The sequence below is a fragment of the Mytilus galloprovincialis genome, chromosome 13 (genome assembly GCF_965363235.1).
Source record: "Mytilus galloprovincialis chromosome 13, xbMytGall1.hap1.1, whole genome shotgun sequence".
Taxonomy (NCBI): domain Eukaryota; kingdom Metazoa; phylum Mollusca; class Bivalvia; order Mytilida; family Mytilidae; genus Mytilus; species Mytilus galloprovincialis.
The window spans coordinates 49,826,380-49,851,882 of NC_134850.1; the positions used below are offsets into that span (position 1 = coordinate 49,826,380).

The 25,503-nt window shown below is 31.8% G+C and overlaps 1 protein-coding gene across 1 annotated transcript in view; it reads right to left on the reverse strand.

Annotated features, from left to right (window-relative positions):
• The window catches only part of LOC143057264 (NACHT and WD repeat domain-containing protein 2-like), an 84,635-nt gene that overhangs the window by 25,001 nt on the left and 34,131 nt on the right, over positions 1 to 25,503 (reverse strand). The window contains exons 16-23 of the mRNA XM_076230543.1: positions 24,077 to 24,230; positions 21,816 to 21,996; positions 20,260 to 20,643; positions 18,757 to 19,002; positions 12,346 to 12,628; positions 11,003 to 11,126; positions 8,901 to 9,087; positions 4,866 to 4,981 (exon numbers count right to left, since the gene is read on the reverse strand). Coding sequence (XP_076086658.1) covers positions 4,866 to 4,981; positions 8,901 to 9,087; positions 11,003 to 11,126; positions 12,346 to 12,628; positions 18,757 to 19,002; positions 20,260 to 20,643; positions 21,816 to 21,996; positions 24,077 to 24,230 — 1,675 coding nt within the window. The remainder of the gene's footprint in view (positions 1 to 4,865; positions 4,982 to 8,900; positions 9,088 to 11,002; positions 11,127 to 12,345; positions 12,629 to 18,756; positions 19,003 to 20,259; positions 20,644 to 21,815; positions 21,997 to 24,076; positions 24,231 to 25,503) is intronic.

Genomic DNA, 25,503 nt, shown 5'->3' on the forward strand with positions numbered 1-25,503 from the left:
AAGAAGTGAAATCACAAACTTAATACTACCGGTAAAAACACTAACGAATAATCAGTCCAAGTTTACTTGAAATTCATAAAAAAAACGTTGCAACCTAGTGAATCGCAGGCACTCAACGAAGGCCATGCATTCAAAGCGACTGATATGTTCTTCGTTAAACAGTTTTACGATAGCATGTTATGAGATGTTGTGTTTTTTTTTTGTTTGTTTTTTTAAATTTCACAGTGAGGGAACGGAGATACTAGAAAATTGTACAGCTGGCTGAAGCTCTGTTCGTCTTAGCGAGAAAACAAGTAGCTAAGCGTTCAATTTCGAAACTACGGACTTCTATTAATCAAATTCCTATAAAAATCGGAGAGTTAATTACTGTTAGTTATTTACCATTCTTCTATAATTATGTAATAAGTCTTAATCCGCATATCGTTTGTGAAAATGAGGCAGAACATCTTTTAGATGTAATTTTTGTTCAAATGACCATATGTTTATTACAAATTTTATGCTGAAACTTGTAATTTCCGAAGGAAAAGATAAGGATCAAAATATATCTTTATGTTTAATCTTTATACCGACACATAAAATAACTTATTATTCTTATGAAATAAGTTTTAAACACTTAACTGCCACGTGGTGCTCTTTCTATTGAACTGGATAGGTAGCCTTATCGCTACTGAACAGGTATCTCTAACGGTACTGCATAAGTAGCTCCATGTGTGAACATCAAAACTGTCTTAACTGATCATTTGAAATGATATAAGCCACATTTCAATCTTTTTTGGGGAAAAAAGTCACATATCTTGGTTGAACAGATAGGGATTTATAATTGGTGGTCTGACACCTATAAAAAAAACACGGAAACACACACCTACTCTTTTTATAAATTAACTGTTTACAAACTATTTGAATTTTTGAAAAACTAAGGCTCTTCAATTTCGTACTTTATTTGGCCTTTTTTAACTTTATTGGATCCGAGCGTCATTGAGGAGCATTTTGTAGACGAAACGTGCGTCTGGCGTAAATACAAAATGTTATCCTGGTATCAATGATGAGTTTATTTACAACCACTGGGTCGATGCCACTGCTGTTTTAATTCCCCGAGGGTATCACCAGCCCAGTAGTCAACACTTCTGTGATGACATGAATTATCATTGATATGGTCATTTTTATAAATTAACTGTTTACAAACATTTTAAATTTGTGAAATAGTTAGGAATAGAAAACTTAGCTGTATTTGGCAAAACTTTTAGGAATTTTGGTCATCAACTTCGTACTTTATGTGGCCTTTTTGACTTTTTTGGCTTCCAGCGTCATTAGTGAATTTTTTGTAGACAAGACGTGCGTCTGGCGTAAATACAAAATTTAATCCTGGTATCTATGATGAGTTTATCTACCTAGCTCATAATTATACTAATCCTCTGATATTATTAAAGATGTCCCTGTTCCAAAGAAATAGAAGAAAGCGAAAATATCATCCAAATAGCTAAACGTGTTATTAAATTGTTGTTTCAGATGTTATTTCGATAGGTCTTTTTTTTATTTTAGATATGGATTGGGTTTCTAAAAATACAGAAATAGATCTGCAATAAGTTGTGCACATTTCGTGCCCATTGGATTTTCGATACCATAGCGATATGAAAATATCCATAGCGAACGAAAATGTTGCCTAGTATAATCTCAGTTAAGTTGGCATATCAAAGTAGGTTCAATTTGTATAATTCTTTTGTTTGTCGCTACTGACATATATCCAAAAAGAGTTTGAACATATGTATTTTTTACTTTTTAAATGTCAATTTGATTAGGTTTGTGATTTTTCTAAGTGAGATTATGACACAACGTAGTATAAATAGAAAAAAAACTTTGAACAGATTCGAAATCCCCAACATAAGCATGCAATGATCTAGTATTTCCAACGAATTTTCGAGACTTGAAAAGTAAATGATATCACTTATAAATACTTACACCATGTGAGATTTGCTGTAAATGCTTTAGTTTTAGTGATATAATCCAACAAATGCATTTTAACTTCTGTTTTATTTTTAGCCATGGTGGTCATGTTTATTTGTTTGACAAAACAGATAAGAAAACACAAAATTTATTCCAGATACCCTTTATATCATTCACCTAAGGTTTGGTTGAAATTGGTTCAGTGGTTTTAGAGAAGACAAGATTTGAAATAGTTTACAACGGACGGACGGACAGACGACGACGGACATCAAGTGATGTCATAGTTAGGAAAGGTGAGCTAGAAATGTAATACAAACTTTAATACAAAGCACACACCTAACGGATAGACTTATGTCTTATTAACATCTGAAGGATGTAAATTTGATTAGGTATGCGATTTTTCTAAGTGAGATTATGAAACAACGTAGTATAAATAGAAAAAAAAACTTTGAAATCCCCAACATAAGCATGCAATGATAATAATATGACACTTTTTAATTTTTCATTCAGGAGCCCAAAAAGGTGGAACTATCATACCTTCTCCTTCCACTTAAATAGAATGGTTGACTAAAGCCTTATTGTACATGTTCAGTTATAGTATCTTATAGAACATATCATTGATAATCTTACTGTAATATATAAATTTTCTTAAGCACTCATACTTGATAATAATATTTAAAGTATAAGTTGCATTTAAGAGTACACAGTGTACTTATAACTATATCATAACTATAGGTAGCACTTTGTAAATACAGCTGTTTCACAAGCCACGACTTTTTTGGGGAGATATATAATATTCATAGATATGTTAATTTGTTAACGTACTGGTTCCAAGATATGATCTCTGTATTTCGTATCATAGAGACACAACTTGTGAATATATATAAAAAACAGGGAAGAGCCTTAAATTTAATTCATAGGAAGTCCAATAGTGGAGGTAAGGATAGTATAGTATTTTAGAATAAGTTTAAACTCTAAGAAGTTCTAGGCATATTAATGTTGCAAATATGCCGTACAGCCCTATGTTTTGACCTTTGAATAAAATAGTAGTGCATATCAACTTTCCGTTATGGGGTATGATTTTTCACGAAACTTCATAGTAAAAGTGGCACAGATTTAGCCGCAAAGGGAGTTCTTATGGGAAATTGCATTGTCTATATTTACAGAATTTCAACCTATAGGAGCTAAAATTAATTTTTTTTTCTTTTGTAAATACCCTGTTAAAACAAAGATATGATGTTTATGTAGATTTTAATTGCAAGCTGTGAAGTTTTGGTATGCCTTGATACAAGGTTTAACCCAGCATTTTTCTTTAAAAATGCCTTGTACAAAATCAGGAATATGGCAGTTTTTTATCGAACAGTCCGTTTCTCTATGTGTTGATGTTTGCTCTTGTTGTTATTAATGTTCCCTTGCGTTTCTGTTGTACATCTTGTAGTTGGTGTGTTTCACTCCGTTTCAGTTTGTTACTGGATTTGTTTTTCTCTAAATCGAGATATGACAATTGAACGTAGGTATATTTCTGTGGCCTATGTTAACAAATATTTGTGCAGGAAACACTAAAACCAAGTATGTCTTGTTTCCTAAGATTTCCATCACAGGCAAGACAAAAAATCTATAATACTAAAATTACGAGGTCCAATTTGTCAGCCGTCATCACGTAAAAACGACGAATCAAAGAATTCAACTTTATATATAACTAATATAGTACTAAGGTGTAGATTAAAAATTACACCACTCCAGGCCCTTTTGTTTTCCACGTAATTAATATTGCCAATAATTAAGAAGTTCCGGGTCGAGTCCGATACCGATACCAATAGTATATTCACCTGTTACCTATTACCTTATCTGTACGTTCCGCATCTGACAGGCGCACCAACAAACGGTGTATTCAGGATTGATATGCTATATACACGGGTCATAATCACAGGGTTGACACTACTAAATTGTCGAATTGTTACCTATTGTACTATTTTAATTAATAAGACTTTCTAAGATAACAATACGAATACTGGACTAAAAATAAGGCGTATATAGGTACAGTTTTCAATTTGTTAGCGGGCATGACGTAAAACAGCGAATCAAAGAATTCAACTTTATTTATAACTAATATAGGACAATGCTGTTGATTAAAAAATACTCCATTCCAGGACCTTTTGTTTTCCAAATAATTAATATTACCAAAAAAATAAGTTACAGTTCGACGGGTTCAAACAGAAAAATTTGAAAGCAGAGAAAACTGTGTATCTTATAATCGGCATTACTTTATCAGATGACAATACTAATACTAAAATAATGCTTGCGCATAGTTATATACTTTAATTCAGTCACGGACCCGCGATATCACGGGTGTGTTCTAGTATAAATGAAAATTACAGAAACAGCTTCTCATGCATTCTATCACTTTATCAAATTTTACAAAAATTGACTATCAAATTATCATGGGTTATTATGTTACACAGTTGTCGGCAAAAATTAGCATTATATTAAAACTATAAAAATACTCACTTGATAACATGCCTCATAAATAGAAAACATACTCACTTTATAGTTTGCAACACTTATATAAACACACTCACTTTATAGTCTGCGTCACAAATATAAAACCTACTCCCTTTATAGTATGCAACACAATATAAACGTACTCACTACATAGTATGCATCATAAATATAAACATAATCACTCTATAGTCTGCTTCACAAACATACTCACTGTGTAGTCTGCATCACTTATATAAACTTACTCACTTTATAGTCTGCATCGTAAATACAAACTTACTCACTTTATAGTCTGCATCACTTATATAAACTTACTCACTTTATAGTGTGCGTCACAAATATAAAACCTACTCCCTTTATATTCTGCATCACTAATATAAACCTACTCACTTTATAGTCTACATCACTAATATAAACCTACTCACTTTATAGTCTGCATCACTAAAATCAGAGTCGGGTAGCTCAATTGTATAAGTTGCCTTTAGTGTGTCTGTGTTGTAAAATTTCACATTCTTTCGATTTCCAGTTAGTACCATAAATTCTTTGAATAGATATAAAAATGTATAGCGGTCAGAAGTATTTCATTGTTTTAAAGGGTTGTAAAGCGTTGACCGTGCGCTTATTTTTAGTATGAAGCGCTTCCGCGCTTCATACGAAATGTACTTCGGTCAACGATTTTACACGCCAATAAATTTACAAAAAGAAGCATTCAATTCTTAATTCTAATGCAACCACGTTTGTAACGTTCATTTTGATTGGATAACGTCACTTATTTACATGGCATCAATTGACAATTGATGCTATGGGACTTACGCGCAAGCGCAGACGGCATGTGACAGATTTTTAATACATGTTTTAACGCTGTTTTCTGACAGTTTCATTAGAATGGAGATAACAATATTGTATTATAAGCTAGCGCGTCGCCAGTAAACTATTTGCGACCATCAAATCCCCAATTGATGCCGTCGGAGCTTAAAATACAGTACAGTTATCTCCTAAATAAAGCAAAAAAGTAGTACATTTATAACAATAAATATATCATTGATATTACATGTCAACACATAAGTATTGTTTACTAGGATGGGGATACCCCAAGATACAAAATATCCACCAGTAAAAGCATTGAACCAATTCGCCTTTTCAGAATCCAGAGGACTATGGGTAATCTCATTGTTCGTACACCAAAATGAAAATAACGTTACGTCATTGGTTGAATTTCTATTGTTTATCACATTTTGAACCAATCACAACGTTTTGGTGTACGCTTGTGGAAATATTGCCCAGAATGCATTAGATTCTGAAACTGTCACTTATGTACAAAAAATAATATTATTTATTTAACATTTACTCTACCCTATATTGCATGTTTGATGCGTTTTTTCCATCAAAAAGGAAAAAACCCCGGTTTCGTAGGTGAACTTCAAGTGCGGGTGCACAATCTTAGCTATTGTGAATAGCTCGTGTATTTCCACTATAGGTCCGGAAATATAATCCAGCCATCATCCCTAAATCTGGAAGTCATTATCATTTTGTTTCTGTGTTGAAAGCGTTGTAAAATGTTTTCAAGAATAACAAACATTGTAAGGTCTGCTATCGCAGCAGACTCTGATCCGCCCAAAGGCACCCCAGGGTTTCACGGTAAAGTTTATTTTTAAAAATACATTCATTGTTCTCTAGAATAAGCCTTAATAGGCGTTGTATACTGTCCTTTGGTGGAACTTTGATTTTATACTCGCTTGTATCAATATAGGTCAGTGCCCCGTTTGTGGCTTCTAGTATTTCATTAAATGTAAAACAAGTGTACATTTTTTTGCATCGAATGTTACTAGGTAGCAGTCTCGTTGGGGTTTTATATTTTCAATCAAATTAATAAGACTTAACGTATCTTTTAAATATGTATATTGTTTGTTAACAAGTGGAACAAGAAAATAATCGATATAGTGTCCAATATTATGAAGGGGCGTTTCAAACAGTAATAACAATTGGTCTGCCCGGAATTAAATTTTCTCGTCTAGTTGTTTCATTTCTCTCCATTTCTGATAGTATATTTTAGATAGTTTATGTATTTTAGGCAACAGATAGAATATTCCTCCTTTAGTCGTATTGATGTTTTCTTTCAAATATCTAAATGTTATGTCAATATAATTATCATTATGTAGGTCTCTGATAATACTGAACGCCATTTCAGCTACCTCCTTTACTTTGGATTCAGCAATTACTTCGTAATGTATATTATGTAATGGTCTTAACCCTTCACGTAAATAGCTGTCTTTGTCAAGAATTCATATTGTTGAGTTTTTGTCTGCGTCTGCCTTACGTATTATAATGTTGTTATTTTTCTATAGATTCCGAATAGCCGACAATTTCTCGGCAGATATATTTCTGGTGTGTTTTTTATTTTCATTTTACTAAATTCGATTTTTGTTGAGAATATGTAATTTTCAATTGCTGGACAAGAATCCAACTAGACACTGTCATATACAAAGGATAAAGATTCTTTAACGAAGGCATACTAGTCCTTAAAACCCATATCAAACCAGCTGAAACTTTTCAATATCTGTACAGATACAGCTCACACCCTGAAAGTGTTTTCAACGGATTTATCAAGGGTGAAGTATTGAGGGACATCAGAAACACAAGCATCACAACTTAACTTTAAAAACAGTTGGAAGCTTTTAAAATATGTCTCCTCAAACGAGGATATAACATATCTGAAATCAACAACAAAAAATTATCAAACACAAAATATAGAAAGGAAAAACTTGCTTATACAACGCCCAACGAAACGGAAGCAACCACTAGTGATGTTAACAAAATTCAACCCATCTATACAGAAATTAAATAATATAATAATGAAACACTGGAATGTGTGAACATATTTAATCATGCATCAGCTCAATATAGCTTATAAAAGACATAAAATCTTACAAGAACTATTATCAAAGCATTAGCTGGTATAGTCCGCTCGACTTTTCACAAAACAATATGACATGAGCTCGGAAAACAAAATAAAAAAACAAAAATAAAAAACAAAAACAAAAACAAAAACAAAAACAATAACTACTATTTTATCCAAAGACCGGTGTATGGTTCAATAAAACATACGAAATAAAACAAAAAAGCATAAATAACACGTTAATATACTACTTATTGAGTCGACCACTAATGAAGCCTGACTCAGGGATTTCCCCACAACACGACAGAAACACCGGGCCTAATATTTTTGCTCATTGGTGAGATCGGATGCGTTTATTCAAAACATTAAGCTTAGACGCGTCCTTTATAGATTAGGTCTCGGGGTTAGATGCAGGGGAAACTGAAAACAGACCCGAAACCACGGACCCGTAGGAACCCTTGGTACAGAAAACATTCGTATTCATTTTATATCATTCGGACTCTAGTGGCAGTCAGGAAGCAGATAATGTACAGATCTGAAAAATGTGTCATATGGAAAAGCTAACAATTTGAAGATTGTTACATTCACGAAGCCCTAATTTCCAGTTGCTGATACAAGTGAAACAGGTAGTAGTGCATGTTAATTATGATACTCCCTCTGAAAGGTCACAATTAAAGTTGTTGAGTGGGGAATCTTAAAACGTATCCCACTGGCCGAGATTAGTCATATTAAGCTTCAATTTAAATTTCTGACAGCTCTGATTTGTAGTTCTTGATAAAAATGTAACAAAAATTTACAACATGGCTATTATTTGTTAGAAAACATAAGTGTTCTGTTAAAAACAAGAAGTTGTTTAACGCTGAATTTTAAAATATGTCACATGCTTTACATGTAGCATGGTCAGATAAATAATGAGTACGATATTTCAGGTCTTGTATTTCCTATCATAACTTACTTGATAGAGGGTTGCTGCTCACAAAGAAGTTATAAAACCAAAAGTTGAAAGTGTTGAAGTTGAAATCATTCCTTCGTAAGTTTTACGGATGCCATCACGATTAGGTTGACTGTTTTGGGAAATACGTTTCACAGATGATGTAGCGGACATGTTCCTGAGGTCGTATCTACAATCCCCTCCCTTTTCCCAGATGTACCCTATCGAATAAGACTTATTACCGGTTTTGTACTTCCATGAGCTACACGACGGGTGCCGAAAATAGAGTAGGTTCTGTTTACGCTTCCGAAGCACAGGAGATCATCTCATTTGTTTATTTAAGTTCGTGTTTCTCAGTCCTAAGGTATCTATTTTGTGTTTGTGTGCTACTTTTTTACTTACTATATGGATATTATGTGCAGAAATATATAAGTCATCGATATAGCATGGTCATATATGAAGATTGACTTCAAAATTTTAGAAGCCCTGATTTTTAGTTTCTGGGATGACAGACTGGTAGCGGGAAAACAGTGGTCAAACAGTGTTCCACCTTCTTTGAAACGGGGGTGTAATAAGAAATAACAGTATAATTTCTTGTCTACATTATAACTCTAAGGACAGTTTTTTAATTACCTTTTCCATAATTAACTTTCAATATTTTGTAGCAATCTTTGAACATTTGGTCTTGTACCGGATTCTCCGTCATTGAAATTATATCTATCAAATGAAGGTCTAGTAGTTTATCTTCTTTGGAATTGACATTGGTAAAGCACACTACTGCCGTACTTTCACTAACGAACATGGCTCTTTGTAAACTTGCCTGAAAGGTCAAATATGAATTCCATATTTTGTCATGAATTCTCTTATCCTGACGAATATTGAGATTTAAGATTTTCACACTTTATTTTATGCCATGATTTGACTACCTTACACAGCTACTTTTGCATAGATACTATTTCTGTACTAAACATCTGTAGTACTGGAAATTTACTTTTAATATTCAGTACTATTTAGTTACTTTAAAATTATTGTAAATTTTGGTACCTGTATTTTACAGTACTTAATTAGTACTTGAAATTTAGGTACTACAGATTTTTGATTACTACCGTTACATTTTCAGCATCTTGAAAGTTTTTCTATTTCAAATCTCTTAAAATTATGATTTTCAAACATGGAATATTGTATTATTTCTGTACCAAAATATTTAGTACAAATCAAGTACTGTAAAATATAAGTACCTGAATATTACAATAATTTTAAAGTAAAGAAATAGTACTAAATAAAGGCAACAGTAGTATACCGCTGTTCAAAACTCATAAATCCAGGGACAAAAAACAAAATCGGGGTAACAAACTAAAACCGAGGGAAACGCATTAAATATAAGAGGAGAACAACGACATAACACCGAAACGTAACACACACAGAAACGGACCAAGCATCAGACAAAACACCACGAGAATAACAAATATAACATGATATAAAAGTAAATTTCCAGTACTCCATAGTACAAAAATAGTACCTATGCAAAAGTAGCTGTATATAATGACATATCTCACTATTCAACTTCTTACAATAGATAGTGAACAAGGCAAATACAAGCAGCATTAACCATGACATTTGGTTGACTATTGTAAATATGATTATAATAAATCTGTTTAGAGCTGGTCACTGATATTCTGATTTCTTTTGTTTGTCCAAGCTTTGCAAAACAAACCACCAACAAACTAATGGGTCAGTTTGCCTAAAATGACCTGTCCTTCTTTGACTTCATTTATTGTGGGGGGGGGTTTAACTCTGCCTCAGCACACATTGGCCTTGCCTTTGCAAGAGCTCATTTATATCAGAACAGATTGTTAATAAAGCCCAGACTTAAGCCAAAAAGCACATAACATGGTTTAAAACAAACAAAAATTGTACATATATATAAAGAGAATATGTGTCCACAAGACAAAATGCTTTACTGAGACTATGATTATCCATGTTAAGTGAAACATGCAATTTGGGTTAAAATCCTTATTTAAACATTTCATTTAGAAATATACATTAAGAAATATAACAAAATAATTGACATGTGTACTAAGTTTCAAGTTGATGCGACTATTTTCAACTTTACCATATACTACCTTGAATAAACATTTTAAACTAAGAATGTACTATTTTGACATTATTATATTTCAATGTCCAAGGAAGATTCTAATTCAAAACCCAGTTACAAATTGATGTGAAAACAATTTTAGCGTAACCTCCCTTCACCTAAAACTTTAACATCATCTTGGACAGCTGGACGACCAGATGGACAGACTGAAATTATAATGACCCTCTACAATCCTAATAGTGATAAAAACCATGAACTTAAAATGTGAAGCAAAACTGTCAATTTTTAGTTTTCTCTTTTGAATTGTTTTACATTGTCTTATCGGGGCCTTTTATAGCTCACTATGCGGTATGGGCTTTGCTCATTGTTGAAGGCCGTACGGTGACCTATAGTTGTTAATGTCTGTGTCAGTTTGGTCTTTTGTGGATAGTTTTCTCATTGGCAATCATACCACATCTTCTTTTTTAAATTTTGTATGTTCTCATTCAATCAAGTTTGCAGTAAAATTGAGCATGTTTTATTTTTCTTCGATATTTGACACAACCCATATCTGAAAACAGCAACATTTATTCCAATTTTTCTCAGAAGAGACATCCTAGTGAAAAAGAAGAAAAATAGAACATATTAAAAACAAACTTACCTCTATTTTTGCCTGGGACACAATTTTTTTCTCGACTGTATCAACAACCATTATTTTCTTTCCAAATAATGCCATGTGATGGCATATGAGAGCATATCTTTCATTTGGTAATAACGTAAAGAACCTTTCAAAGAGAAAATATTTCATTATTATCATTTTTATTGTCTATCTCATAACTCCTACATTTTAGAATTGAACGAATTGTGTTTGCAATGGTTACTAAGTTTTCTACCTGAATTAGTTTTCTCTCAATCGAATTATTACTTGAACAGCGGTATACCACTGTTGCCCATATTAAAATCAAGTACATTGATAATGATATTATTTACCAAACACATTCTGGTAGACACTTTAGAAAACACATTGAATGTTAAACCTTGGGTGAATACTAAAACAAACCAGTTAGTCTATGCTTTGTGAATGACAAAATTATTAACTATACTTCTATACCGAATATTTATGTAATGTTTTGCATGAATCTAGCTTTAGCTAGTATTATTTGAAAAAAGTATCTTGTAAATTTGTTTAAATATATGTTTTATAGAGCTAGAGCATCCAGTAAGATAACATCAAACTGAACACTGACAATAAAAAAAAAGAAATTGCACAGATTTTAACTCTCACGACAAATGGGGGATACTTATTTGAAAAATCAAAAAGTCTATCTCTGAGGTCTGAAAAGTGGTTTCCTGAAAGGGATGTCAAATCTTATACGACTTATCAGCCAAAATATCTATATAAATAGAAATTGTCATTAAAAAAAGACAAATTATTGTCAAAACAATATAAACAAAGTTCGTGATAATTGGATACCTCTACTACTGGTTATTCCAAATATCGGCAAACAGGAATTATTTCCAAAAGGTGCATACACATAAAAGTACAACTTATGCTTTTCAAGCAAAGTCATAGAATCAGCAAACAGAAAGTAGGTGTCTGACTGGTTTGAAAATGCCGACACGTTACAACTAGTCACTTTTCAACTGCTGACCAAATATAAAGGAATACCATTCAGTAGTTCGCTGAAAAAAGTATGATGGTGATATTTCTCGGAAAAACAGACAGTTAGATGAACGAACGTCTGAATTTATTTACACTAAGTAATTTTGGACCATTTATAGCTCACTTTGCAGTGTTAGTCAAGGCTTCACGTTGAAGGCCGTTTGGATGGAGAGTTGTCTCATTGGCATTTATACAACATCTTTCTGTTTTTATGTATTAGTTTTGATATCAAATGTAAACCTTTCATCAACAAAAACACTTTTACCTGAAAATGGATAGTCAGACACAGCCATAACCCTAAAGCTCCTTTTCCAAACTGTTCATTATTCAACAAAACTTACTCAGTTGATTCACCAATTTCTAATTGATTCTCTTCTGAAAATGTTGCCTTGGAGATATTCCATATTCTAAATAAAGTATCACCAGAAATAGTTAAGAATGTTGTCATGTCATTTGAAACACAGCATCTGATATCATCGTTATGGGGCAAATTGTGTTGTTGACTGTTTCCAGTTTCCAGATCAATCACAACTATGCTTTTGTCTGTAAATGTATACACCATTTTTCCATCCATAGAAAACTTGTAAAAGTAGTCATCAAAATCGTGTTGCCCTCTGTAAGAATCTAGACAAAAAAAGTCAACAAATCATCATTATTAAGCGTGAAATGTATAAGATTATAAAATGAATTTGGATTATGACTATTATTGAATGTTATAAATTGAATCTATCATGAAAAAAAAGCATTACCTAGGTGAAATATAAAGACATAATATTCATATCATATTAACTCAAAACGTAATCGCATTGTCATCTAAGACAAAAATGATTACAATGTCATCACTTCGTCAAAAAGTAATCAAAACATTGTTATCGTGTTGTCAATATTAATCAAATGTTGCAAAGTCTTATAATTATGTGTATGAACCAATTATGATAAGGCAAAGGAGAAGCCTGTAGTTTGTTCTCATATAAAAGATTTTAGTACTTATATAATAATCGGAAAAAAACTGCCATTCTTTTTTTTAGGCTTGTTGTGTGAGTTAATTTTTGTTATCGTTTACCTTTAGAATTCAATCATATTTTATAAACAAATATCAGATTCGCTGTAGATAGGCTTCCTGCCAAAAGAAAAGCAATACTATCTTGTCAAAATCTATGGTATATTTGTGTATCGACAAATATTGGAAAAGTTTAGTTGAAATCTGGTTTTTCTTTCAAATTCTTTTATACAATGAATGAGTCTCATATCAGCATTAACGAATCTCAATATAACTGTTGTTTCATATTATAACAAGGATTCAACATGAAGTCAATATTATCAAATGGACAAGATCAACATACGTACTAATAAAAACAATATTAAAGGAATAATAACAATTTCATAAATAATAATCACGCATACACATTTCATCAGTTTCTGTAAGTTATGAAACAAAGAATTAATAGATCTTTAGAATCATAGTAAAATGTAAAATTGTCTCGTGTTTATAATGATGTTTTCAAGATGACATTTTGTTAATTGATAATTTTGAAATTTCAAAATTTTTAAATACCACAAAAAAGTTGAAAAAAAGTTTATGTTTTTTTTATTCAAACATTTTCAATTTTGAGATAATGAGTTAAAAAAGAATTAAAAACCATTCTTTCCACATCAAAGAAATTTTGATAAGAAGATAGTTTCTTCATACTGATTCAATAAATGAATGGTTTTCATATACTTTTGAGTTAAATAAGGAAGATAATGTGCTACTTCCGATAAAGTAAATGTCACTTCCAGTCTCGTATGATAGCTTCTTTAAAAGTGATTTCAAAAATATAAAGTTTCAATATACCTTTACTTTTTAACCAGAAGATAATTGGCCACTTCCGCTTTATCAAAAGTCACTTTAAGTCTACAATGATAAGTAAATGTGTTTAGATAACAAAATATATAGATTCCGAGTACTTATTCAAAAAAAATGTGTAAACATGGCTACTTCCGGTTTTCCAAAGGTCACTTCCGGTTGGCATTTTTCAAGGTCATATGTCATCTAACATTTTGGTAAAGGTCATATGGCTATGTAATGAACAAAATTGAAGTAATAATCAATAAAACTGATAATTACACATTTCAGGAGCACTAACTCATATAAGATGCCATTAGATTGTTTCAGACCAACCGTAACATATCTACATTACAATTTAGCAAACATTTTTCACTTGTTCTTTTATACATATCTTTAAAGTTGCTGGAGAAAATGCCGAAACAAGGAAAAGTCAACATTGCGAACTTGACCTTGACCTTTGACCTTGACCTAATTTTCTAAGTTAGGACCCAGGGGCTTCAAATAAAATCATTCCAGGGTTATACGGTTAACGGTTTATGAGTTAAAAAAAACATACCGACACATTTATTTTGTAAAGGTAGATAACTCCTATAAAATTTCATCTCATCGCTTCAATCCAAAGTAGTCAAATATTCCTGAGGATGTAACGAACAAGTTAGACAAAGAGATTTGCCGATATTTTTTTTAGTTACAAAGGAGATGCACACATTTAATAAACAGTGAGTAGGGAGATAACTCTTACAAAATTATTCGTCTTAACTGGATGAAATTTAAAAGCGTATAAACTATACGATACAATATACAAAATATCTAAGCGACATATTGCGAAACAAAAATTTCAGAATGTGGCGGAAAAAAATAATAATAATCAGAACAAATAGAATAAGTCTTTCCACAGAAAAGTGGAAATACTTATTTAAAACAGAATAGGATCATATGTGCAATTTTATGCACAAGACATTTCCTAGACGTTGACGGTTTTTGTGAATGTGCTCTTCATTTTATCATTTAAAAATCATTCAACTGAAAACTTGAAACTAGAGAATCATTTTATTGACTGCTTTGACTTTCGAAAAATCATTGCTATATGTGTTTCCCTCTGTTTAAGTCTGTTACCCTATTACATATGAAATAGATGAAAAATTAACATATAATACCACACAACTGTAACATAGGTTTCGACACTAATTAAGACATAATGCTAGAAAAAAATCGATCACTATGAATTAAAGCACTGTCTATTTTTTACTTTTATTTAATGAACAAGGCACCGTCATAAAACTTAAGCACTTGTTTTTGTACAACAAGCCATGTAAGCAGTCAACCTGCCTTCACTGAGATTGACTCTGAGTTTGTAATCTTAATAATGAGGGACAAGTGAACTGTATTTGAGTGAAATCTATCCCTGTCAGTAAAATGTGTTTGTCTGGCATCAACTACCGATTCACTAGCAATGCCGATATTTACTTAAATAAAGACAATAGTAGCATGCCGCTGTTCAATATTGAAAATATTCGATTAAACAAAAATAAATCCGGAGAACAAACTAAATGCGAAGATTGATATTTCAACATACAGTCGGTATTCCAATGGGAGAGTTCATCAAGAACCTCCTTAAAGACAAAAAGAAAAAGCAACTTGCAAAGTTTTTTACATTTACCTTCAGATATATTGATGATGTCCTATCACTGAATAACCAACATTTCAGTGAGTACTTGGATTTCATATATCCCAGTGAACTTGAAATTAAGGATACTACTGTTACTAGAAGGTCTGCTTCATACCTTGACATTTTCCTCAATATTGACACAGATGAACGACTTCAGACTAAAATTTATGACAGACGGGATAATTTCAAATTCCCAATTATAAATTTCCCATTTTTCAGCAGTAACATACCTTCTTCCCCGTCGTATGGTGTTTACATATCTCAATAGATACGTTATGCTCGTGCATGTTCACATTTTACGGACTTCATATACAGAAGTGTGCTCGTAACGCGGGAAAAGGTCCCAGTATAAATATAAAAAAGAAGATGTGGTATGATTGCCAATGAGACACCTCTCCACAAGAGACCAAAATGACACAGAAGTTAACAACTATAGGTCACCGTACGGCCTGGTACCTTTGATAACTATTATGAGGAGGAAATATTTAAAATTACACTCCGTAAATTTTATGGACATCATCACGAATAGACCACCTTCGAGTTAATCCATCACCGGAAAGGGTCTGTCTGTTTTCTGCAACTTTATGACGTTATTTACCAGATAGTGGGTACACGACTGTATCCATGTAGGATTTAAGTCCATCAAGCGTCTCCGTGATCGTTATTATGCAGGATGATCTAGAAATAATTATTGCTCTGTAAGTAATTTATCTTAATTCTCTTAGCTTATGATTGCAGTGCTAATTATCACTTATGAGAATTTAATTTGCAGAATAATTCGTGCAACATAGCTTTTTTTCAAGTCAGTCGCTCAACTTTGAAACGGAAGTGACGATGCCCCTATACGCACCAAAGATGTTCATTAAAACCAGAGTTTTTGACGAAATCGCAACGCGGAATGCTGACTCGAAAGTGGTCTATTGGTTGATCTATACGATGTGTCTGAGTGTAAACTAATTAACGATATTTTTCCAACAAAGAACAATGCAATAAAGATATTTTTTAGAGTAAAACAAAACAGAAAATAAACGATATTTTTACCACTTCGTAGAACATGGTTTACCATCCAATTCGTCTGTTCTGCTTAGTACCGAAAAGGGACTTATTGCCGAATATGACTGTTTTGCCGAGTGTGAGTTTGCATTGATAAACGACGTGTCTCAGGATCAATTATCCATTATTTATGTACACTCTCGAAGTCAGCCGGACCAGTTAAATGTTTCAAGATACCCGTAGTTCAACTCAAACGGAGTTTGATAGACCAAGTGACACAGGTATTGGTTACCTTGGTAAAGCTAAAATAAATCCGGATGAATATGTGAAGTGGATCGATATTCTTGTCTCAGATCGATGTATTTGTATGTTAAAAATAATTTTATTTCATTATTATAATAACATTGTTTTCACTTATTTAATTATTTCTTTTAACAGTTACAATTTTTCCCTGTGGCTTTTATCCGAGAGAGTAATTTCCATTCGATCTTAGCGTTATTTAAGTTATTCAAGTTGACACAATTGTTTATTATCGGACACAAGAGATTTTATAAAGTTTATATTTCTTTTCATTTTCTTTTATCTCAATTTTCCTTTCAAGAGAAAATACAAAATGATTAAAGACGCCGATTGAGTAGTTTTTAGGTGAACACTAACGGAAGTCTTAATCTTTACTTTATACACATCAAAGCTCATCAGTGTAAATCACGAGTAATTGTTTTTAAAACAGTTTAAATAATTGTTTATAAACTTTAACAATGTATTTCTAATTATTTATCATGTTGATAAAAGATAATCTTAGGTAAACACTCGTGGAAATAGCATGTCATAAATCAATGCAGTGGTCAATGAAAATTGAAATTTAACGTGCCAATGAACTCACCGATCATGCACGAGTGATTCTATTCATAAAACGTGTCCGTGTATTATCTAAAAAGTGTCCGTGTAACACCCATTAATGCACTGTTTTTTTATAGGTTAGACAATACTTGGTCATGTTTTATGAAGATTTAAGCCCAAGGCGAAGCCGAGGGCTTAAATCTTCATAAAACATGACCAAGTATTGTTTGACCAATTTAGAACATATTCACACTTTCTAGTGACCTTACAAAATTATCCTTGTCCATTGTAATATACAAACCTAAATAAGAGTTCACTTTTTATAATGAACTAAATGTAAAACATAGGTAAACATCATTTCAATAGATGGAATGAAAAAGCTCGGACATAGTTTGTGAGGACCGAATGGATAAATTGATTTTCTTCTGCTTAAGGTAAAATTTAATACTCTAATATGTTTTAAGATTTTTTTTATTTTAACAAGCAAAACAATGTTAAATAAATCCCCTTTTTGAATTTTTTTTATAAAAATAAAACTCTCTTTATATCTTTTTTTTAAATTCAGACCATTCAACATTAAATGCTTACTTTTTATTGATAAATTTACATATATTTGTGTTTCTCTTATTTTTTTTAGCTTTATTACATAATCATCAGTCTGGCATTGTTTTCTTGAAAGAAAGAAAAAATCCTTTAAATGTCAGGTATATAATAAGTATTATTTTACCTACATCCTAATCCAAATTGTTTTTGTTTATTCTATATATGTGTACCGTTTGAAAATGCATGAAAATTTACAAAATTCAAAAAGTTTAGATTTTATTGTTGCTCTTTCATCTTTAATCGGTACATGTAGGCTTTTCCAATGGAAAATGCCTCAGAGGATTGTACGCATCGTTAGTGCAGTTATTAAGAGTTCACTTTCATAATTAACTGACAATGAAAAGTCATTCATGTATAGTATTTCATAGTGCATGGAAAACTATGTTCAATGAAAATTAGAGGGAAAAAACTGATTTTTCATTGGACGAGAAGGGGTGAATATGTTCTAAATATAGCTCTGCTGGGGCAAAAGTCGTATAAATTTAAATATATATCTACATTAGATCAATTTAGAGACATATATGGACTACATATAAGTATCTGGTGATACATAATTTAGTAATGTTGATAATAAGAAATAGTTTAAGATTTACAAAATGTTACTGTATATAAAAATCAGCATTATCTACAATACTATTGCAAGCAACATGCATAGTAGGTGCGAAAATATAAAACACCAATACCACATTAACTAAATCATATTTTGAAGCAGTCAGGATTTCATTGTTTTCAAGTAATAAACAAATAAAAACTGACATTTTGATAGTTAATATTTTACCAATATAGTTGACTTTTGCTATTACATTTTCAATTACCTACCTCCGAATTTCCTACACAATTTGAAAGTTTTCATTTCAAACATGTACGGCACATTATCGTTTGTATTCGATGCAATAACATATTTGCCATCATTTGTTACTGCAGCATATTCTATGGTTGCATTATTTGATCCGTATTTACTTGAAGGAAACTTGATACTTGAATTGTAGACATTCTTTTTTTCTAAATCAACGACCCATATAGAGGTTCTCTCATCATCTATACAAATGGCATAATTATCTGAACCTGAAACATTTAGTTTTTATAAATTACTCAGATTTATTTATAAAAAAAAATTGTCAATATTTTGTAGACAATGACTCCGAAAACAACAACATTTGGAAGTAACACACACTATACATTGCTAATAAAATTAGGACTCTAGCATAATTTTGGCTTTTCACAATTGTAGTCCTTATACAACTAACAACACTGATTATAAAATAATAGAAATTTTGTCCAGTTCTTCATGGACCTTCACGCTAAAGACCTGAAAGGCAATGGCACATTAGCAGTTAAAGGTTTAGTGACAATGTTTGATAAAATTAAGATATAAAGTCTATTAAAATTAAGAATCATGACATACCAACCAATAATTCATTTTCTATAAAAGAAACTGCCTTAGATTCTGTTATCTGCTTTATTCAAAAGGGTGGTTTTTTTTTGTTGATAAAACTGCAATTTCAATTATTTTAACCCACTTTTTGACTGTAGGCTCATCTCATATACATGGTGTCATGCTTTCAATACCCGACAGGTTCACATTTTACACTTGAAAATATGGATTTGCTGCACTCCTCCTCAGAACACAGCATATGGGACTTAGAATTATGCCTGTCTAGCCTAGTGTCGTGGTTCACTGACAGTGCAGCTTAATCATACACCAACCCATAGTCATACCAAGTTTGAAATATGGAAAGTCCTTAAGATAGATGTTAAATACAAGTACCATTTAAATTTCACATGATGAATAATCAAATTAAAGGTCAGATAAACCCTGGAAAGACAGCATCTTTCTAAGAAATTAATATAAATCCATGCACCAAATAAAGTAGACATACTGCTCAAAGTGTTAGGTACAGACTTGACTGCGAAACCAATGCCTGTCATGAAAGGCATTGGTACTATGCAAAAGTAAAATCACAAAAGTACTGAACTCCGAGGAAAATTTAAAACGGAAATTTCTAAATCAAATGGCAAAATCAAAAGCTCAAATACATCAAACGAATATCATATTCCTGACTTTGTACAGGGATTTTCTTATATAGAAAATGCAGGAATAAACACGATAGTATAGTTATCCTTTGAGCAATATAGATAACAGAAAGAAAGTTTGTAGCATAAGGCATCTGTATACAAAGTATAAAGAATTCAGGTCTTCCGCCTGCTTAAGTATTAAGTAATGAGGTAATGCCTTCTCTGCAGCCGGATCGCTAGCCCTATAACTAGTAGTCTGCAAAATTTCGTCACGGAGGACAATGATGATAACTAATATATGCTTACCTGAAGGAGATGTATACTCTGGAAAGGCACATACCCCACTAATACGAGAATCTTGAATAACAATCTCTTCAATGATTTTGCCAGTTCTCATGTCATAAAGGTTGACTACATTACTCGTCATAAATCCAACCAGTATGTCTTTTCCTGAACCACAGATACAGTAACCTCTACAATCATCCATAGAAATAGAATACTTTTTTTCTCCTAATTCAGTTACTGCTGACAAATATTCTGATTCATCACGATGGTCCGTTGAATAAATCAGAATGAGAGAATCATCTGCCACAAAATACACTTGATATGGATAATCAACTATATTCTCGAGGATTCGGACAAGTTTACGATTCTTTACATCCCACAGGCCTAATGAATGGTCCATAAATGCTGAAATTACATAGATTACATTTGATTTAATAGTGGTATTGTACATTGAAATCTACCCAGAAGTAATGAAGCTAATACAATTGTGTCAACAGCATGAGATGGTACATATATAATCAACAAGATATCAGTGAGATGGCAACAGTCTGTAAGTGTCCCGCTGTATTTACTACAAAGAGATCTTATTACTTTTGTAATTCAATATAGATAAGAAGATGTTGTATGAGTGCCAATGAGACAACTATCCATCCAAGTCACAATGTATAAAAAAACAATTATAGGTTAAAGTACCGAAGTAAGAGGATTTTTTTTTAAATTTCAAACGTGGCGACTATCTTGAAATTTTGAAAAATTGGCCACCATTTTTTCAAATTTCAGACACTGTATTTCACTACTATGTAACATCATACCAAGGGTTATTGAGTTCTTTCTTGAAACATAAGCGTATAAAAGATTAAAAATGAGTATTTTTTATGATGTGTCGGTCATCTTGAAAAATTGAAAATGATCACCATTTTTGATGTCGTCTTTTTAGCCATGTATTATTTAATACTACACTTTTGTATCAATTTTGATTGCAATTGGGCAACGCTAGACATCTAGAAAACGGTTGTCATCTTGTTAATTCTGATAGCAAATATTAAAATGAGTCAGAGGGTCCAGCATTATACCAAGTTTCTTTGATTATGATTAGCAGTTACAAAGTTACAGAGTAGACAAGATTTTGAAAAAGTGCCACTTTATATCAAAACTAGATATGACGGTTTAACATCATAACAAGGTTCATTGAGCTCTGTTTTCCAGTTGCAAAGCGACAGAGTGGACAGGAATTGTGACGTTTTCTTTATAATAACTACTTAGACCACAATGCCATCATTGTTCTTCAAATATTTATTGGATTCTTAGAGGGTCATAAATTATTGGACGGATGATAGGATGATTGGATGGGAATTTTTCCTCAAATGGAGTTTTAACTTTTGACTTCGCTTGCAAATAAAGTAACAAAGTATGTTGGATGGGGGAAGAAACTAGGACTAGCAAGAGGCTTACTAGGGTTCCAAAAAATGTTTACTATGGTTCTGTAACATGCATATGAATTATCATTATATCTATGATTTAGTTTCTTTCACAACATGAGCAACATAAGACAATTAAGAAAGAATGTAAAATCTCACAAGCAGTAACAGCCATATTTCCATTCTTCTTGATATCAACCCATAGATTACCCGGAACATTAAATTCGTGTTCACCCGAAGCATAAACCAATGGTCCTCCAACCTTCACTAATAAATCATTATCAGGACACATGTAGGTAACATCTCTCTGCATACATGCATCAGTAAAGGTCTGTAATTCCTACATATGATAAAAACTGCTTTCAACTATATTGGTAATTCATTTAATTTTGTCTATGGATATGACTGATTGTACCTCCAGAAATAAGCTTTGTCACAAAATTAAAAAAAAAAATGTTTTGTCATTTTTAGATCGAGTTTAACAAACTGCAGCAGCTGTATTCAAAATTGCTCATAAATCAGTAGCATTATCTATCAACAGTAATAAAATTACAACAGCAATACATGCCTGCCTATTAATAAAGATCTCACATGGGCTTTCCTGTACAAGAAGACCAAATATGCCTTTCATACATGGCATAAGGGCTTTTTATTTGCTATTACTTATATGTCTTTTTAATCCGAACTTGATCAATATCTGGACACTTTTATTGTAGAACTCGTGATGATATGTAAGTATGATTAAAAGGCAATCACAGTGATGCTAACCATGGTTTGATTTACATTTATTAGTGTCGTGTCATTTTCGAATATGTCAAGTACCATAACTCCAAAATAGTACAATACAATACGTTAATTTGAATGTGACCTACATTTTTTGTTATCAGCAACAACAAATCCGGAGAAAGTGCGATGAGGACCATATTTGGCCCATCTTTTACGGAAATTTAAAACTCAGATTTCAGATTTTCTTTTATGTCTGTTCAAAAGGTGAGGAAATAAAGATAAGTTTTTAACACAATAAATGCAGCTATGACGTCATAAAAAGGCCTTTCTACCAGTTTTGTGGCCAATTTTTCTTTATTTTGGGCATGCAATTATAGACCACATGCAAGAACCAAATATACATAATTTATGATGATGTTTGTGTTTATAAACACCGTTCATGTTAATATTTTTGTGGTTCTTTCATGTGCTCAATATTTTCCACACATAAATATGTATGAAAATATGTTCATTTTCACAAACTTTTAAGAAAAATAGGAATTTTGCTAATTTTTTACTCATAGATCGCTGTAAATAATCATAATATTTCAAAGATATTTCTGTTACATTTTGTACATACTAAACAATAATATATATGCTAAAATAACCCCTGTTTGAAACACTTCATTTGTATAAGCCGAAGAGGGCACTTAGCGCACATTAAAAATGAAAACAGTTGATATCCACCTGAAAGACAACAATTCTTTAACTAGAAGACAAGAAACTATTTCCAATAAGCTTCAATTCAATTTGTCCATTCACATCAATTATTGCAATGGACCAAATATATTAAGATATGACAATTGACAACATCTTAATTATAAGGATTATGTACCCTTGTGTTGATTCAATGCTAAACATATGGAAATTTTATAGAAAATCCACAGCATTTATCCTTGTACCCTCATATTTGGCAGTTTAAAGACTGATAGATATAAGATTATTGCATGCAGTGCTAGCATTGATTTCCTTAAAACGAGTTTATTAATGTAGCTATTGGTTAAAACAAATTAAAATAATAACCAAATCAGGTACACTTTTTGGGTGCGCTCGACTTTAGTGACTCAGCACGAGGTATTTTGGAATTTACAGATTGCTTAGAACTTTTTGTAATAAATTAACACTAGCACATCATACATGTAGAAAAGCAAGTGATTAATCTATGTTTTAAATTTTATAAGAAAAATTTCTGTATTAAAGGCTGTGGATTTTCTATAAAAATCTTGGTTTATTTGCCACAAAGTCCTCTTTTTCTATTAAATGCAATGAAACAATAAATAATAATGCTTTACATCAAGTTTCCCCTTGGTATATGTACAAAATGGCCTATTTGTATTATTCATTACATCTGTAGTTTTGATAACATTGAAGTTTGAAAAATTCGTACAAAAATGGCCACAGAAGGGGCCATAAACCTTAAGATATTTATGAGTTTGAAAAATGTTATGTCTGAAATTATATTCATAAATGTTTGTATAATCATACATTGTTATCTCCGCTACCTTGTTTTCTGCCCAACCTTGTTATTTTCCTAACCTTGTTTTCTGCCCAACCTTGTTATTTTCCTAACCTTGTTTTCTGCCCAACCTTGTTATTTTCCTAACATTGTTATCTCCCTTACCTTGTTATTTTCCTAACCTTGTTATCCCCCTTACCTTGTTATCTTTAAGTCTTAGGAACATCTGTTGTGAGAACTGGCTTTTATCATACAGAATAGATTCCCCTGATACAAGGAGAGCTTGTAAAATAAGGTTTAACTGTTGATCGTTGATCATCTTTTTGGCAATCTCATAATCTTCTATCACTGACCTAAATATTGAATACATACTAGTACTTAATAATTATCTACTCTTACTACAGGCAAGCACGTATGTACCATAGCTTTTATATTTCATGATGCTAGATAAACGCATTCCACCATTTAAACGTTACTAATAATCATATGATAAATTTATAAATCATCAAATTTATATTTACCATAGTAAAGCTGAAATAAAAATAAGAGGCATATAAGATCCTAAATTGCTCAAGACCTATATAAGTCAGAAGTAGTGGTATAAGTGCCAATGAGTGAACTCTCCATTCAAGACACCGATTCGACTCAAACTCTCACACAATATATACAAAGTATAAACAATGCAAAAGTCGTTTTAATATATCAACATTTCGTCTGCATTTAGATCCGATGCAATCTAATTAAATTTCGATTTTTCTCCGAAGATATCCGATTGTCATAAGGGCTGACCTAAACATATACATTAATAAAGAATACACATACAAGCACGTGCAATCGTATATAAGACGATTTGTATTTGTCTGTTCGATTTGATGTCATAGATTAAAAACATATGTAAATCATCTTTTTAACAAGTATTCTAAGGCTTTTTGTTTCACTTTTCAATGTTGATATTCTTTATCTTTTATATATAACTAAACTCGCTTAGCTCGTGCGTAACATGGGTCAAATTGAAGATCGCGTGAATACATCTGTAAATAATGTCGAATTATTCGCTTGCAAACAAATGATTAATCAGCAATTTTGTTTAGCTTATATTGAACAAACTGTGCCAAATTGGTTGCATTAAGCAGATTAGTTTTTCATTATTATACTTTCATTAGGGTTTGAAACACACAAAAACAAGATTTTTTTTAACTAGACAGCTAGTGCCCTTTAACAATTAAATGAGAAAACCAACGGTATAACATAACTTATATAAAAAAAAAAAAAGATACGAAAACACATATGAATTACACGACAACCACTGAACAACAGGCTCCTGATTAAGGACAGGTGTATTTAAAATACTAGAATGATGTGTGTATGTCTTACATCAAGGATGACAGTTGCTATTAAAACTTTGTGAAAAATCATACAAAGTCAAATAAAAATTCACACCGAAGGAGTTCATTAGTATGTTACTTTTCGAAAATTGTTGGAAAGGTAACCAGTGTGTAGTGTCCGTAACCATTAACATGTTGGTTTTTTTCTGATTAACAAATGTACTTCTAATGATTTTTCTTTTCAGACATATATGTTTTTATTATTCCTTTAACATGTTTAAGTGCATAGAACCTACTTTGT